The 18,265-nt window shown below is 36.8% G+C and overlaps 1 protein-coding gene across 7 annotated transcripts in view; it reads right to left on the bottom strand.

Annotated features, from left to right (window-relative positions):
• LOC127498251 (kinase D-interacting substrate of 220 kDa B-like) overlaps positions 1 to 18,265 on the bottom strand; it is a 66,630-nt gene that overhangs the window by 32,064 nt on the left and 16,301 nt on the right. For all 7 annotated transcript variants that reach the window (XM_051867395.1, XM_051867394.1, XM_051867396.1 and 4 more), the window contains 8 exons: positions 17,409 to 17,574; positions 16,991 to 17,142; positions 15,873 to 16,159; positions 14,353 to 14,493; positions 12,828 to 13,065; positions 12,227 to 12,315; positions 8,418 to 8,562; positions 8,145 to 8,307 (listed from right to left, as the gene is read on the bottom strand). In XM_051867395.1, coding sequence (XP_051723355.1) covers positions 8,145 to 8,307; positions 8,418 to 8,562; positions 12,227 to 12,315; positions 12,828 to 13,065; positions 14,353 to 14,493; positions 15,873 to 16,159; positions 16,991 to 17,142; positions 17,409 to 17,574 — 1,381 coding nt within the window. The remainder of the gene's footprint in view (positions 1 to 8,144; positions 8,308 to 8,417; positions 8,563 to 12,226; positions 12,316 to 12,827; positions 13,066 to 14,352; positions 14,494 to 15,872; positions 16,160 to 16,990; positions 17,143 to 17,408; positions 17,575 to 18,265) is intronic.

Here is an 18,265-nt window from a genome sequence, read left to right as displayed (position 1 = left end):
ATGAAACTTCAACATACATAATACACTGCATCATCTGACATCATCTTGCTGACTTTTGACAGCTTCAGGGATGTACACTCTAAAAAATATTGGGTTAAAAACAACCCAAGTTGGGTTGAAAATGGACAAACCCGGCGATTGGGTTGTTTTAACCCAGCGGTTGGGTTAAATGCTTGACCAATGTGCTGGGCAGTTTTATTTAACCCAACTACTGTTTAAAAATTACTGTATGGCTGGCTTAAAATGAACCCAAAATAGGTTGGAAATTAAAAGAAAAAATAAATAAATCAGACACATAATTACTAGAGGCAACAATAATAATCAAAAAGTGAACATTTATTAATAAGCAATTTAATAAATGTTTATTGTGTAATTATTACTCAAACATAATAAATGTTCATTTCCAACATATTTTAAGTTCATTTTAAGCAAGCAATACAGTCATTTTTAAACAATAGTTGAGTTAAAACTACCCAGCAGGTTGGGCAAACATTTAACCCAACCGCTGGGTTAAAACAATCCAATCCCTACCCTCTAAAAAATGCTGGGTTAAAAACAACCCAAGCTGGGTTAAATATGGACAAACCCAGCGATTGGGTTAAATGTTTTCGGTTTACCAACCCGCTAGGTAGTTTTATTTTACCCAACTATTGTTTAAAAATTACTATATGTCTGGCTTAAAATGAACCCAAAATAGGTTGAAATTTAAAAATCAGACACATAATTACTAGAGGCAACAATAATATTCAAGAGGTGAACATTTATTAATAAGCAATTTAATAAATGTTCATTGTTTAATTATTACTCAAACATATTAATAAATCTTCATGTATTAAACATTAATAATTGTTAATTTCCAACATATTTTGGGTTCATTTTAAGCAAGCAATACAGTAATTTTTAAACAATAGTTGAGTTAAATAAAACTTCCCAGCAGGTTGGGCAAACATTTAACCCAACTGTTGTGTTAAAACCAATCGCTGGGTTTGTCCATTTTTTTTTTTTTTTTTTAACCCAACTTGGGTTGTTTTTAACCCAGCATTTTTTTTTATTTTTTTTTTTATTTTTTATTTTTTTAAAGAGTGTAGGTCTGTCCGTTTTCAACCTAACTTGGGTTGCCCAGCATTTTAGTGTAACATATGGAGAAAGAGTACACATTGTTAATTTGCATATATTACCAACATCGTAACAATACAAATCTGGTTAAAAATCGGTGAACTTGATGACGCCCTAACATGTGTGCCCAAAATCATGATGACCTTTACTTTACTCACAATAATGGCCACGAAAATGGACCTCATAGCACAGACCTACAGAGTATCACAGGAACGATCCAAAGAGCGACTTTAAATCCCTCTGTGCAGCACACAGCCTCTTCCCTAGTTTCAAACTCATCTCATCCATCTGGAGGTCACTTTGTGCACCCAATAAATGCACTCCCTATCTTAGATTGGGCTTCTCTCCTTTGGGGAATAGATGGGGCTTTCAACCACCTAATCATTTATAGAGCCTCTGGGCAAATAATGGCTGCACTTTTTAAATTACTAAGTTTACCTCTTCCACCAAAGAGTTCTTGAAGGATCAGGTTCATGGACAATAGCTTCCCTCCAAAGGCGGAGGAGAAAACACATCGAGATGCTAGAGACAAGACCGGTACGTGACAAAAATGCGAATTCACAGGAAAGTGAGAAGTCCCAACTCAAAGGCAAAATGGTTCAAAAGAGCAGAAGAAAGGAAGGAAGCCGTGTGCTTTTCAGAAGAATTACTTAAAGCCTTATTAGGCTTTTCGCATAAAGGAAATCACATAAATGTGCTTCAGAAGGCGCTTTTATCTCCCGACGTAATTGCGACTGAAATTACAATAATTGTACCAATTAAAGTAATCCTGAATGAACAGTATGTCATCTTAATGTTTCAGTACTTGGGAGAAGAGTCTGTCTAATTAGCTCCAATAGCCTCGCACACACTCACTTTGAGTGTCATTAGTTAGAAAGTTTTGCTAAAAATCGCTTTAAATCCTGGATTTGAAGCCCAGCACTGAGAGCCAATTGTTCCCTCAATGAATAAGCCGAGCATTGTGACAGGAAGCATTGTGAGCGGGACGAGCCTTTCGGAAAGAGCGAGGGCTTCCGTGTTCTTTTTCTTTCACCCGTGAATGTCACACCGTGTTGGCACGCCAAGGAGATGCCGAGAAGTGTGGACGAAAGGTGAAGGGGCGTGTCCTCCTTCCTGCTCGTTCACAATGAATCCCTCCAGCGATTGGCCGTTTTGGACTGTGCCACGCCAACTCTCCTGGTGGGTTAATTAACAAGGGCCGCTCTCGGAGTAGGGGAGGAAGGGACATATGTTACCGGGCCAGAGCCGGCTGATAAGGGGAGGGCGGACTGGGCATGGTACCCGGCCCAGTCAGGTTCTGTCATACCATCCTGGCACAAGCCGGACACCAGATGTCAGAGCAGAACCGGCTCGGCGGGCCACACCTCGTAACAAGCGCGAAACCGGAGCAAAGTGCCATAAATAAACTCCCGGTGGACCTGACTCTGCTCAAAAAGTCCACTACAGATCATGGCCAACAGCCACCACAACATCTCTCTAACTCACTCCCTCGCTCACTTTCCATTTGGACTTCCGTCTGTATGCTTTTTATGGTAAACGGCCCAAATGTGTCTCACTATAACTAAGACATTCTCGGCCCAAAATAACGACCGTAAAGACCAAAAAAACAACCGTGACTCATGGCCCTACAGAATGGAAGTCCAGACTGAATGGCCTAAAAAAGCTCATTGAAGTGAGTGTCAAAAAAGGTACCTGGTTGGACATTTTCCTTTGAATATGTTGGGCTTGTTAGTGAGTGTGAGTGAGTAGTTTTACTCTAAATACAGAGGTACAAACACACTTTCCTCTGGTCAAGGTGGTTTATAGACCTGGTGGTTATAAGCCAGTGTACCTTAAGGACACAGAAATCTTTGTTTCTCACCTGCTTGGTCGGATTACTGTAGCCTGTCTTAATGTTAATCATAAAACAAGCTGATGTTATTAACAGATTATTCACATTCTGGTGCAGATTAAAGGGCCGGATCACTAAGGGACTGGAGAGTTGTTTCCATACTACAGACGATAAAAGACGTAACACTCATTGGTGTAGTAGTCTTAGGCCAGAAATATACTTGTTTACATAGAAGACACTAGGACAAAAGTTTTTATTTGTTTTGTTTATATATCTATATTCCACTATTGTTTTTTTATCATAATACAACGAAATTTAACATACTTTTGGACAAATTGTACACAAGTGTTCAATAGCATTTATAGATTTTGAAAAAGTTTAAGAGTCATGAAATTTCAATGACACCGTTTGTCAAAATACTAACATTTCAGTAGTCAGTCTAAAAAAAAAACAAAAACGTATTATTCAGACTAAGATTACTAAAATGACTAAAGATGAATTTCTATGAGTAAGAGTTCCTCTCAAATTCCCCTAAATACAACATTTTGTTTCGCCGGAAGATATAAAGAAACTAAGTCATGCTTTCGCTCTCTCGCTTGACTATAATGCCATTGCATAACATTACTCAATCTGACACTTTTATTGACTTTCTTTTCTGATTTCTAAAGCACTCTGAGTTGCTTTTAATCTATAAAAGGTGCAATGCATATAAAATACATAAATATATGTGTTGTCAATTTAACCTGTCAGTTTTGAAATATAATTTTTGGTCAGGTTTAGGGTCAGGTGGGTCCACCAGGAGCAGTTTCTTAGGGGGCGTTCACACAGGACATATTCTTGTATTCAGAACACAGAGGTCTCTGGACACACTTTAGTAAGTTTAACTATTTATAAAAAAAAAAATAAAAAAAAAAAAGTACATATTTTTTGCTTTAATATAGCAGCAGTGCATTGCAGTCTGTTTGGACGCAGTGGAACGTAAGCTTACAAAAGAGACATACATTTATATATGCATATACATATATATTTTTCAGCTAAAACCATTTTGAATCTAATCAGTAACTTCATTAGTGAATGCACAATTTTTTTTACAATGCTATTACTTTGTTTAATTTAAAAAAATTAAAAAAAAAATTAAAAAAAAAAATGTAAAAAATTTTTTAATTTAAAAAAAAAAAAAAAGAGAGAAATTCTTTGAAATTTTTCAAGAGCTACAGCAAAAAACAGTGTGATGCAAGAAAATATATATTTCTATAAATATTTATGAGAAATTTAATTTGAAAATATCATTAGATAAAATTTCTAAGAACATGTAATATGAAAAATACAGTATGAACTCCACTGACTTTAATAGATTTAATTAAATTCATTAGAAACTTCAAACTTGACATCTAATCCTACATATTCTGTTTCTAACAACTATTACTAAGAAATGTTTTTCAAACAAAACAGATTCATTTTACTTGCATAAACTATCTTTCATATGAAAAAAATGATGATAAACAACTTGAATTTCTTTTTCATGCTGCAATGGTTCATCAATAGGTGGCAGAAAAGTGAAATGTGAACTTTTTCTTTTACTCAAATAAAAATAGAAAAGGTAATTGCAACTTTTTCATCTCACAATTTTGACTTTTTTTCTCAGAATTGTGAGATATAAACTCGCAATTGCGAGTTATAATGTCCAATTGTGAGGGGAAAAAGATGTGTTTTTTCTCAGAATTACGAGTTTATATCTCAGAATTGTGAGATATAAACTCACAATTGCGAGGAAAAAAAGTCAGAATTGTGAGATAAAAAGTCGCAATTACCTTTATTTTTTTTAATTTAGTGGCGGAAACAAGCTTCCATACAAAACAGACCTGAACGCAGGAGTAAAAATTTAGTTTAAATGGTTATATCTCTAAAAAAAAAAAAATAATATATATATATATATATATATATTATATATATATATATATATATATATATATATATATATATATATATATATATATATAAAAAATATAAATTTTTAAAAAATAAATAAAAAAATAAATAAAATGAATGAATGTGTATTTTGGCAGTCTTAACATACTAACAAAATTTCATCTTCATACTAAAAACTATGGTTTTTTTTTTTTTTTTTTTGTTTTTTTTTAAAAGTATGTGTACCTTCCGGGTCAAAATGGACCTGAATGCAATAGGAGGGTAAAAAGAAATTAAAAAAAAAAAAAAAAAAGACAAACCAGTCAAATTCAATCAACTAGCTTACTCATCAACTATCCTGACTAATAGTAACGAGGACACACTCAAACAAGTTTTTGGTCTGTCTTGCATTGTGGTGTTATTTGTGCGGGTAATATTGTGCAAACTGCTCAAAAGAAATGTCACAAACAAAAATACACACACACATTCATACCAGAAAACACACAAAGGCACTGTGAAAGCTCAGCCTCATAATGATCTACCATGGAGCAATGTTACAAAGAGGGGATTTCGCCACTTCTCTCTTCTAGGAATTTATGTGTGTGTGTTGTTTGCAAGAGAGAAAGGGAGAAGGATGTAGAAAACCAAGCTAAACTGGGCGACACACCCACACACGCTCTCATACACACAATACGTCCATTTCCCAAGCAAATTATATCAGTCCATCGGCCTTCACAGACTATCACAAGAGCGAACACAAGCCTAGCCCTTGTGACTGCGATTGAGAACGACAGCTGACCTATGAAACTCACTCACTTCTCTTCTACACCGGCAGTACGGTGCTTCCTGATTGGTTCTTACAACAATGCAGACCACATACTGACCAAACACCCGTCCGGATCACTCTGGTCATGAGACTAACGGGCCTAAACCCCCTCCAAGTTCATCCGATAAACAGCTTTGTGTTGTAAACCCAGATGAGAAACGGCTGCTAAAATGGACACCAAGTGGACACACGCAGGTCTGACCGCTGTGACTCACCCTCATCTCTATAAAAAGCAAGCAAATGCGTGGCCATGTGATCTCGAGAGTACAACAGAAGGAAGAAAAAAAAAGCACCAGCAGATTTGACCGTTTCTTATCTGAGCAACATCTGTGACAGATAACAGAACAACGTGACAGGCCTCTATTTTAACATCCACAGCAAAAGATTCGCTGCCGCCCACCTGCGCCGAAATGCAGTGCTAGTGTGGACACGGAGGAAATGAAGGGTATTTCAGGGTATGAAAGAGGAGAAAAACGGGTGAGACGAAGCGCTAAAGGGCATCATGGGGGCTGGGAAAGAAAGAGCGGTGGTGAGAGAGAGCAGATGCTGACACTGAGATGCTCTGACACTTCTACAGCCCCAGGAGTCACAGCATGTTAGTGCAGTGTGACAGAGCAACCTTTAAAGGCCAAACACTGAGCATCAGCAAACCTAACGGCCTCAACATCTCCCCTTCCAGCATCTACACACACATACACACTCCTCAAACGCTCTAGAGAGGATGCAGCAGACGTAACTGTGGTTGTGTTGCATGTTTAACGACAACAAGTAAACAAGACAATTATTAAAGAGTGTCAGTTTGTTAGTCAGGCAGCGTCTGAGCATCATTCCTTTTGTTTTGCTTATCATATATGAACATCCTGCTGTAAGTGGCTGAAAGCAAAGATCAAAGCTTGAAATACTTCATGGTACATCATACTCAACGAGACATCCTGATTTATAGGAATTGTGCTGTGGACCAAATATGAAACAGAAATTTCTTACTGCCACCTGCAGGTTGCAGGCATTATTACACTGAAAAACAAATCAACTTGATTAAACCTTTTTAATTGTATGGGAATTTTTGTGCAACTTGCATAGACAAAAACACCCCAAAACATCTCAACTAAGACTTAAGAAATAATAAATAAATAAATAAATAAATAAAGATCTACATAAAGAACTAAATAAATGAAATGAAGAACTAAAGAAAATAAATAAAAATAATAACTAAAAACAGAACTTAAATTAAATTTATTAGTGCTGTCAATCGATGAAAAATAACTAAATCGCACATTTTTCTGTAATTAATCGTGATTAAAAACACTGGAGTTTTTAATATTTTTATATTATAATAATTTCACAGTTACTCTCCAAATTAATGAAGAAACAACTTAAAAACAACTTGTTTAATGGCATCTTTTTATGAATGAAGGCCAGTATCACTGATACTAATACTGATGTCTCTATGAAATTGATTTTTTTAAACATTATAGACATTCAACATTACTGAAAGCTACCATTTTCAACATTTATTAGGCTTTAAAAAGTAACTTTTAATTTAAGAAAACTTAAAACAATCTTCACATAAACCCATTATAATAAATGTCATATTCACCTTTTACAGAAATAAAGTTATCAAACACTTCACAGTCTTCACTGCATAAATTATAAATTAAATATAGATTAATCCTTATTAAAGCTACAATTTTCTCTGTTAACTTTGTTCTTCGATTAACATTAATGACAGACATCACAGCAACTGGTTTATTAGGCTGCTGTCACTTTAAGAGCTGGCACTGAACATGACGCGGATCTGACACGCATCTCATTTTCTCGCAACTCATTTAAGACTTCTCTTATGAGGACACTCGACACAACGGGCATTTTGACATAATTCTGTGCGTTATTGTTTGTTCAAGCGTGAAAGAGCTCGATACTGGAGCGAGTCTTTCTGTACACAAAAGTCGTGTGTGTGTCACATGGACACGACATTCAGAGACAGCGTGTTCTCGTTTGTCTTATGGCGCTTGAATGGTTTAAAAGCATTTGCGTGAATAAGTGCGTGATCATACAGTCAAACCAAAAAAAAAATATTCAGATTTCAGACACTAGATATAATTTTTGATATATTTTTACTAGTGGGTGCAGGACACTATAGTTCATTTATATAAGTGAGGAGAGCAAAATAAAGTAAACTGTGACATATTATGCCCAAAAATTCTTCATAAAGTGGACTACCAGTAAAATTGATAAAAATTTGGAACCAAAAATTATTCAGACACTTTGACCTGACCATGTTTTTCATAAGTGTTATCTGACATAAGATTAATTTTTTTCCTGACACAGTTTAACTCTGAGATCTTGTCATATTTTATTACCATTTTTTTAAACTATAGTGAATAAACTGTATTAATGAATGAAATATTCAAGGTTTATCATTTGATGTTTGATGTGAGGTACTATGAGAATGTGTAAGCTGACCTCTCATAAATGGCCTTCAGTGTGACCTGGTCTGAGACTCCATCAGTTTCCTCCAGGAAGAGAATGATCCAGGATGTGCGGTATGGCCACTCCTCCGTCAGGTTGATCCAAGATGCCAGCCGATCCCAGTTAAAGATTATCTGATTGGCTCTAAGTAGGCGACCTATCAAAAGACACTTTATTACCATTACATATTTGTAAAGCAATTGCTTATGTGTTTAACATGTCACAATCAATAATGAATGTATGAAGCTATAATCAGGTCACACTGACCGGTGACTGACACTATGTTGAGCAGTCTCCTCATGGTCTGAGGGCTGATGTCACTGAACCAGTCTTCGGTGACCAGCAGCTTGGTCAGGTCAAAGGACATCTGCCGTGTAACGGAGCGCTGCATCTGCCTCCTGCGGTAAGTGTCCTACACAGCAATATGCAGAGAACTCAATGTCAGGAGGCCAATAGAGTCTGTGTGATACCTGTAGGCCAACTTAGCATACGCAGTATTGATGTGTCGCTTTAGTACACCATCATGTACCTCTGAACTTTAATTACATTTACAACAATATAAGTGTTTCCATAAGATCTATTCAGTTTCTTCACAGATCGGTCTCTCTTTCGCTAACACACAAACACACACATACATATAGTCTTAAGATACAACCTTTCTATCAGTATGTAGTTTAAATCATAAATGCCAAACAGTGGCTCCAGAAAGCATTTTGTCACTTTAGATATACTAAAAAATGGATAACATTGCCTAGAAAATTATGCGAACCATAGTAGTGTTGTCAAAAGTACCGACTTCGATACCAAGTCGGTACTGAAATTTTAAAAATGTGACGCTTTGAGCGTAAACACCTCTTATTGGCCATTATGTTCATGCGCTCAACATATATGTCTGTGATTGGCTACAATGATCAACGGGAGCATTTGAAAGCACATAGAAGTGTTTGAATTTGAAAGTGTTTTGAAAGCGAGAGCGTTTGAAAGCAGGCGTTTATCAGTGGACCAGTCTTGTGTGTATTACAACATGTTTTTGAAGCGTTGATCAATGTAGCCAATCACAGACATATCTGATGAGCATGTGAACACAATGTCCAATCAGAGAAGTTTACAAATCTGCTCAACAGTGTCTAAAATGTCACATTTGTAAAATTTCGGTGCAATGTAGTGTTGTCAAAAATATAGATTTTTTTAAACGTAACACTGAAATAATTGAAACGCTTCCAATACCGGTTTTCTGCAGATACCAGCTGTGCTTTCTCGCTCTCCCATCTCTGCGACAGCGAGTTGACACACAAACCCGCCTTCCCTCACTCACTCATTTACATTACATTAAGTCATTTAGCAGACGCTTTTCTCCAAAGCGACTTACAAATGAGAATAGTAGAAGCAATCAAATCAACATGAGTACAACAGTACGTAAGTGCTGTGTCAAGTCACAGTTTCATCAGTAAAGTGCTCGTAGCTAGGTTGGGTTTGTTTTTTTCTTTTTTCTTTTCTTTTTTTTAAATATATACGCAAATATATGAAGAAAGAATAGAAAATTGAAAAACGAAAAGTAAAATATAAATAAAAAAAGTGCTATATTACTGGGTCAAGTGTTGACGAAAAAGATATGTTTTTAGCAGTTTTTTGAAAATGGCTAAAGCCTCAGCTGCTCGGATAGAGCGTGGTAGGTCATTCAGGAACAGACCAGGAGAAGGAACAGATCACTCGTTTCATTTGCTCTAGATGAATATTGTTGGTGTTACAGGGCTTGAATTTCAGCGTGGGACTGTGTGTTTTGCGCATAATTTTACTCATTCCCGCAGATTTTGTGCTCACACTCAAAGTGTGCGCACATAAAGCCGCCTCTCAGTACTAAATTGAGGTTTGTTTCACTGCTTATTGCGCGTAAACAGTCAAATACACAAAATAAAAAAAGTCAAAATGTTGGTCTTGGTGAGTATTCACATAAACAGTTATGTTTCAAGTGAACGTAAAGAGTTGACAAGAAAAACTCATGTGTAACAGTATAATGGATCCGTGCGTCAGGTCTTAAAGTGACAGCAGCCTAATATGTCTGCTGCCAAATTATGAGATAATGATAAAAATATCTATATGGCCATGTTTCTCCATGACATCGATGTCAAAATTGTGGCCAGTGAAAATGATGAGTGACTAGTAACTTTGGAAGAACACTAGCCACAGTGGCTGGTGAGCAAAAAAGTTAATGTCACGCCCTATGTGTATATAAATAACACACACAAACAATATATTAATCCATTCATTATTAATAACAATGTTGTCAAAGTCTTTCTTGTATAAAACTTTTTTTGTGATTTAAATGGTCACAAATTTGTGTTCATATTTATTTTTGGGCTATGTCAAGTAGACTGTTGGAAACGGTAAACACTCATCAGGAAATGACAAAAGTAACAAAGACTTCCATTTATATTTAAGGCTGAACACACACATTCTGATCGAGTGAAATGGCAGTTGCAGTGGACTGTGTTTCTGTGCTGATTCATTGTTGTGTCTGGGCAATTCATTGTGCATGACCGTTTGCCCTCCTGTCCATGCTGTCATCCAGAGGTCTGACTGACTGAGATGTCTGTTTGTCTCTTAAAGCGTTAGCCGGTCCAGTACGAACACAATGTAGAGCCGATCACGAGCTCTGGTGGGTCAGAGCTTTAAGCCCACTTTGAAGATTTTAATACTGAACTTGTGACTTGACTGCTACTTGGAACACATGGCCGTAAATAAGGTGGCCCCTTTCTGATCCAGGATGATGGAGGGGAGCCATATGTAAAAATATACATTATGAAATTAGTCACAAATAAGGGTGTACCAAACTTAATCGAAGATCCTGATTGTGTATCAAGAAAAACCCCTGCAGAACCTCAGTTTGACCTCACAGCTTAATGGGATGTGATATCACATTAACCAGAAAAAGCACACAACACTAAGGCCCTGTTTCCACCTGGTACTAAGATTCATTTTGGTCAATCAGATCACAAGTACACGAGGGAGACACATTCCCGTTTACACCTGGTGTTTTAATCAGTCTCTTTTGTCCACTTTCAACCACTTCTGTCCTGATTTCTTTGAGGGGTGGGTAAATGTATGGGTTTTTTTTTTTCTTCAGATCTTTCGATCTAATGGACAAAAAAAAGCTTGCGCAATTTACATGTGAACTGAACCTGAGATGACGGAAAAACAAACAGAGAGTAGCAGCTTTCGTTACTGCGCTTCAGTAGGTGGAGAGTAGGCATCTTTTGTGGCTGTTTGAACACATTCGACCACATGAGTGTCTACACTATGAAAGCAATCCGGTTGAATGCGTTTTCGACTACCTCTGGAAGTGGTTGAAAGTGGACAAGCTCAAAAAGTTTTAGACCCCGTTCACACCTGTATTTAGCATCATCCGCTTGTGATCCAGGTGGAAACGGCCAAACAGAGCCAACCCACAATTTTTCTTCCGCGAGCTGCTCATGAAACCCGCTAAACAACTTTTCACAACAAAACGTGCAGATCAGGGGTATGGCGAGCTGGATGCTCAGCCAAGAAACAGCAGAGGCAAAGCAAGAGGAGCGTGCCCCTGAAATAAAGAGGGGCCAAATAAAGGAGGCAGATAAATCAGCCAAGCAAACAAACAGCCCTCGCAGGGCGAGCAGAGGAGCCACTTAGCCTCCTGCCTCCGTGCCGCCGTGCCAGTGCTTTGTCACCAAGACCCACTGCTGCTGCACCCCGTCATTAGGCAATGGCATCTCAGCAGGAAGAGTAAACAGACATTAAATCAATTACAGACGCTCCTCAGCGACATCCAGGGTCTCTGACAATACCCCCCCCCCAAAAAAAACAAAACACACACACACAAAAACAAACACACAAGACATGGTCCTAACTGTCCTTGCTAACTATGAACTGTGAATAAACAAATCATATGGGCGTAAAAGAGCCTGTTAGAGAGATAAGCATTGTTAAAGCCTTTATAAATGTTACTAATGACGTAATAGGAACCATATGGCCTTCGTTGAGCAGCCCATCTCAAATCATGTTGATGGGAAGTGGTGGGAGTGTTGGCGGCTAAGTCTTACCCGGCGGTTCAGCGCTGTTTTACTGCCCTGCCTGCCCTGCTCGCCGAGACTGTTCTGAGACAACTTCCTGTCCATGTCCTCTTGCCATACTACAGATGGAGAGAGTCAGACGTTCAGAGGAGGTATCTGAGCAGAAATGCTGTGCTGTTAGTCTATATTAAACACAGTACACCACAAATGATGCAGACGACAAATCGCAACAAATAACTGCCACAGAAATCAGATCAATGCACCATAAACATTTTGCTATACATTTAAGTGTATATTATATATATATATATATATATATATATATATATATATATATATATATATATATATATATATATATATATATATATATATATATATATATATATATATATATATATATATATATACATACATATATACACACACATATACATATACACACACACACACATATATACACACACATTTAAGTGTATATATATTAAAAAAAAATTCTATTATCCATAAAAAATTTTTAATTAAAAGAAAAAAGAAAAGAAAAGAAAAGAAAAACAACATTAAAAAAAATATATAAAAAAAAATATAAAATAAAAAAATAAAATAAAATAAATGTACACTCTATACAAACCATCAGAGTTCAGTTGATCCGCATTGGCTGGTGTAGAAATGCAGAGTCTCTTGGTGGTGCTGAGGCCGCGACTGTTGAGGAACACGGGCAGGTGAATGATGTTTCGCATGTAGTCATGGCCATTGATGTTGGAGTCACGTAGCACACTGTTGAGGTTCTGGTTTATGGCCTTGATAATGATATGAGGGTCGCTGGCAAAGATGGAGATGAAGGGGCCTTTGGAAAAGAGCACTCGAACCTGCAAACAGAAGAGACAAGAGAATAATTCCTCTTTATTAATAGTGGAAAACCTGGAAGCTAATAGTTAAAACACATGCTAAAGTCCCAGGAGACACAAACAGTGCCAACACTAATTAATATTAACCAGTTCAACCTTATTGTAATGCATTAGGTATCATATGGTATTTATAATAGGTCCGTTTTGAAAGTCTTTTTTGTTATTGTAATGCTCTGTGGGTGCTCTTTCTCAGGAAAGACACACAGACTGACACATAAATCTATATGTGCAATACAAAACAAGTAGCTTATTTTCCCTCTTCCACTGTCAGAACACTTCAGAATGAATGAAGTTATTTAGTTGTAATTCTATTAGACTAGCTATGTTACACAGACCCATAGTTCAAATTATATGTCGTGGATCATGTGTATGTTCATACACAAGCCACCTTGTATACGTTTACACACACCCAGACATGTACTAATTTAAATGTGACGGGACTTTCCAGACTAATGAAGAACACAGTTACACGCATAAGTGTCACAGGATACTGATTTTTAGGCACGCATCATTTAGCGATCGCTGCTAAATTTCCGCTGACGTTGCGGTTCTCCGCGCCAACTTATTTGTGGCACAAAATATGCCATCTGCATTCATATCTGTCATTTTTCATATGGAACGTCAGCCTTACCAATTGGAACAATATTAAGCTTGAAGGAAAAACTAATTTGGTAATTCCTATCAAAATCAGAGACAAAAAGATCAGAATTTAAAAGAGATGTGGCTAATTGCACCACAAAGGAATCTTTGAGGCTCTTTGCAGACTCTCTGGCAAATGGCAGATTTCATTAGCCGTGAACAGGCTGCCAACACAAGAGGATTATACCCAAATAATGACATTTAGCTGAAGGAAATTCCATTAGTCCAGCTGGGAGAGAGGAATCTGAACTTCTGGAGCTAAACAAGCCTGAACTCTAAGCACTGCTGCACATCCATGAGATGTTTGAGAGGTGAATGAGCTTGTTCTTCCCACAGAGTGGACATGAGGCACCTTGTTTGTCCATTTAGTCAAGAGCTGGAAGCGAGTGCGCTCAGACAGAATGAGTCTTTTATATTTACAGTGGAGATAGATGGCTTGCGCCATCAACAGCTTCTTGGCATTGGTTGAATACACAGGCAAATGCGATCCTGACACTAAATAAGATTTGTAGCCTATGCTATTATTTGGTTATATGGGAGATGTTCAATGAGGTTTTACACTCTAGGCTTAATGTAGGACCGTGCATGACAGCTTAAACATAAACGCACCGTGTCGAGCATCTGTAGTACTTTGTCCTGCTCACAGGAATCCAGGCCATCGATGATGACAGCTAGTCGGGTCTGATTCTGAGTGAAGCCATCAATGGTTTTAGCCATTTTAGCCATGAGTTCCACTTCACACTTCAAAACCTGAGAGAAAAAACAGCAACAAGTGGTAAAATACAGATTTACGCCTTAAATTTTCACAATATAACCAAATAATGCAAAAAATCTGAAGGAAGGCAAAGAGACTTGAAATTAAAGGGTAAGTTCACCCAAAAATGAAAATTCAGTCATTAATTACTCACCCTCATGTCGTTCCACACTCGTAAGACTTTCGTTCATCTTCAGAACACAAATTAAGATATTTTTGATAAAATCCGATGGCTCAGTGATGCCTCCATTGACAGCAAGACAATTTACACTTTCAATGCCCAGAAAGCTACTAAAGACATATTTAAAACAGTTCATGTGACTACAGTGGTTCAACCTTAATGTTATGAAGCGACGAGAATACTTTTTGTGTGCCAAAAAAAAACCCAAAATAACGACTTTGACAATATCTAGTGATGGGCGATTTCAAAACACTGCTTCATGAAGCTTTTTTTTTTTTTTTTTTTTCCAAATCAGTGGTTCGGAGCGCCAAAGTCACATAATTTCAATAAACGAGGTTTCGTTACGTGATAAGTGTTTCGAAATTTCAATGGTTCACCACTGGGGGGCGTGACTTTGGCAGTTTGATACCGCGCTCCGAACCACTGAAGCTTAATAGGAAAGCTTCATGAAGCAGTGTTTTTAAATCACCCAGCACTAGATATTGTCAAAGTCGTTATTTTTGGCGCACAAGACGTATTCTCGTCACTTCATAACATTAAGGTTGAACCACCGTAGTCACATGAACTGTTTTAAATATGTCTTTAGTAGCTTTCTGGGCATTGAAAGTGTTAATTATCTTGCTGGCAATAGAGGCTTCACTGAGCCATCGGATTTTATCAAAAATATCTTAATTTGTGTTCCGAAGATGAACGAAGGTCTTACGGGTGTAGAACGATATGAGGGTGAGAAATTAATGACAGAATTGTCATTTTTGGGTGAACTAACCCTTTAAAATCTGAATTTTTGAACCACGGTGGTGTGACTAAGTGGTTTACGAACTGGCCTCTTTGGCAGCTCAAAGGTTGCAAAATATGTTAAAATATGACATATGCACTTTCTATCCACAAATGCTGCAAAAAAACAAAAACAAATAAAAATTTAAAAAAAAAAAAAAAAAAAAAAAAAGTAAATAAAATAAAATAAAATAATAAAATAAAATATAACCAGTGAGATTTTACTTTGGACAGGGCTATGCAGGTCAATTTTAACATGGAAGAGAGAGGAATTATCTTTGTCTCTTCAAGTCAAGTCTAGTTAGGCTTAGGCCACATTTAGGCACTTTGGATAAGAAAATATCTGCTAAATTAAAACAAATGTAACAGTGATGACTATAAATAAGCACATTACATATTATATTAATATCATTGGCTCACCTTCATGAATCCCTCACTCTTGAGCTTGTGCATGCTGTTGGCAGCGTTGAGTAGCCTCCTCCTCTGAGAGTGCAGCACAGAGTCTGCCACCTGCCACCAGGTCCGACAGTTCAGAAGCACGGCCAGACCCACCACGCTAGCCATGGCGATCAGAACAGTGTTCACCGTGAGGTTCTCCCCGTCCACCTTGAAGATGGCCAGCAGGGTCATGCCTGTGATCAGACAGCCCGATGTCAACACAAAGAGCACAAAGGAGGGGACGCAACAGGTCTTCTTCCACTTCTTTCCTGTGAAAAAAAAAACAAAAAACAATGTATAAGTGCACATGTTGATAAATTAAAATATTGACAAAACAGTCTAAAATGTGATTGGATGAGCCATGTTTGAAGCGATAAAACATCTGATATAGTATGTACACCTTAATAAATAACATTGGTAAATATTATATAAATGTAATCTATTATTAATAAATTAATTACTGACCATTATTAAGGTTTAATATAGAGCTATATAGAGCATGATTTTGGACCAATTGGATTTCACTATGGGTGGGGCTAGTTTCCAGTCACAAGTTCTCTCAAATAAAAAAAATAAAATAAGACAATAATAATAAATAAATAAATAAATAAAATATGAAAGAATATATTTTACCACGATCAAGGTTTAAAACAGTATTGATATTAACTAAAACTAAAAGTATTAAAAATATTTTTTATTAATTGAAATAAAGCTGAAATAAAAAAATATAAGTATTAGATGAAAAAGTAAAAAAAAAAAAAAAAACCTTTAACTTATTTTATTTCAGTTAGTTCCCAGGGCAACTTAAGTACTTAAACCAAAACTGAAATAAAAAAGCTACATAGAAATATGAAAGACAATATGAATATGAAGACAAAAGCACATAAAATTACTCAAATTACAATGAAAACTGAAAATATAAAAATAAAGGCTGATTAAAAAATATTAACTGATTTAAGATAAACTCTGCCTTTACATAATGTATAATAAGACCCTTTACCATGGTAAATTTCACTGTAACAGAGAGCCTTGTGTGTCTTGTATAAAATAATGCATCTTTTCTACTATCAAGAGTCATACCACTAATTCTACAGACACACCTTGAGTTTCGTCATGTTTGAAGACCCTAAAAAGTCTGGTGGCCAAGAAGCCAAACTCTCTCTCGCAGGCATCGGACAGCGTGGCTATCATTTCAGCCATGGACGTCTCCCCTCCCACACTCGACAGACGGTTATAGTCTGTGAACAGAAACCTGGACAGATGGAGAACAAAAAAAGACTGACTGAAAATGAGCATCACACATGTGCGTGTTTCAACAAAATGCGCAGGTAATCAAACGCCGTGAAGAGAATATTCACAACATTTCTTTATCCTGCCCAAAATCATTATGCGAAGTAAATTACATCCTTAAACAGAGCAAAAAAGAAAACACCCCTTGAACACCCATGCAGGGTAGTTAGGTGCTGTTGAAGTGGACGAATGTGTTTGGTCATAGCTGCACTATTTTGAGAGCTCTACCTGACAGGCAGGGCTTTCGTGGTCTGTTCCGGAAGCTCGGGAGGATTGACGAACATGAGTTTGAGAAGCAGCTCCAAGTAGCCGATGTGGCGGGCCAGTCTGGTGCTGAGGACCCAGGCCCAACTCCAACTTTCCCCTCCTTTTCTCCCACCAAAGTACACCAACACTGCACACACCATACAAAAGCACAGGAGACCGAGACGACGCAAAGTCACTTTTTGATATGAACTGAAACAGGAGTTTGTGAGAATGTAATACAAGATAAATGCAGAACAGGCAATTCCACTCACAATCCACATGAGATTCGGAAGTGCAATGCTGCACTCTAGTGGACAAATTTATATGTACAGTTTAGTGCCTGTTAGTAACCAAGGACACAATCTAATAAAATCAACAATAAAAAGCCTGTACTGATTGAGTACTAATCTGAATCTTAAACTCCTTAGTGTCCAGTGTATATAAATATAATTACATAGTAATGAGATGAGTAATCATAAGCAAGGGTATAAAATAAATATACATTACAAGATACAAAAATCACCAAAATATAACTATAAAATAAGTGGTATTTTGATAATTAGACACATGTGCCCAATTTCAGCCATAATCTATGAATTCAGGTCATTCAGGTCAAACAAAACCAAATGTCAAGGACAATCATGTAGTCAGATACTAATAATTAAATACTAATAGTTGTATAAAAAAAAATAATAAAAAGTATAAAATTCATTAAATTATAGATGTATAATAATAAGTTATTATCGTATTCATAGCAAATTATTATAATTATTATCATCATTTGTATACGGTATTCTTTGCATGTATTTCTTGCTGTATTTGTGATTTATTGTTTTGTG

The sequence above is a fragment of the Ctenopharyngodon idella genome, chromosome 17, assembly GCF_019924925.1.
Source record: "Ctenopharyngodon idella isolate HZGC_01 chromosome 17, HZGC01, whole genome shotgun sequence".
In the NCBI taxonomy this organism is placed as follows: domain Eukaryota; kingdom Metazoa; phylum Chordata; class Actinopteri; order Cypriniformes; family Xenocyprididae; genus Ctenopharyngodon; species Ctenopharyngodon idella.
The sequence above is the reverse complement of the archived record's forward strand: the minus strand, read 5'-3'. Positions and strand labels throughout refer to the sequence as shown.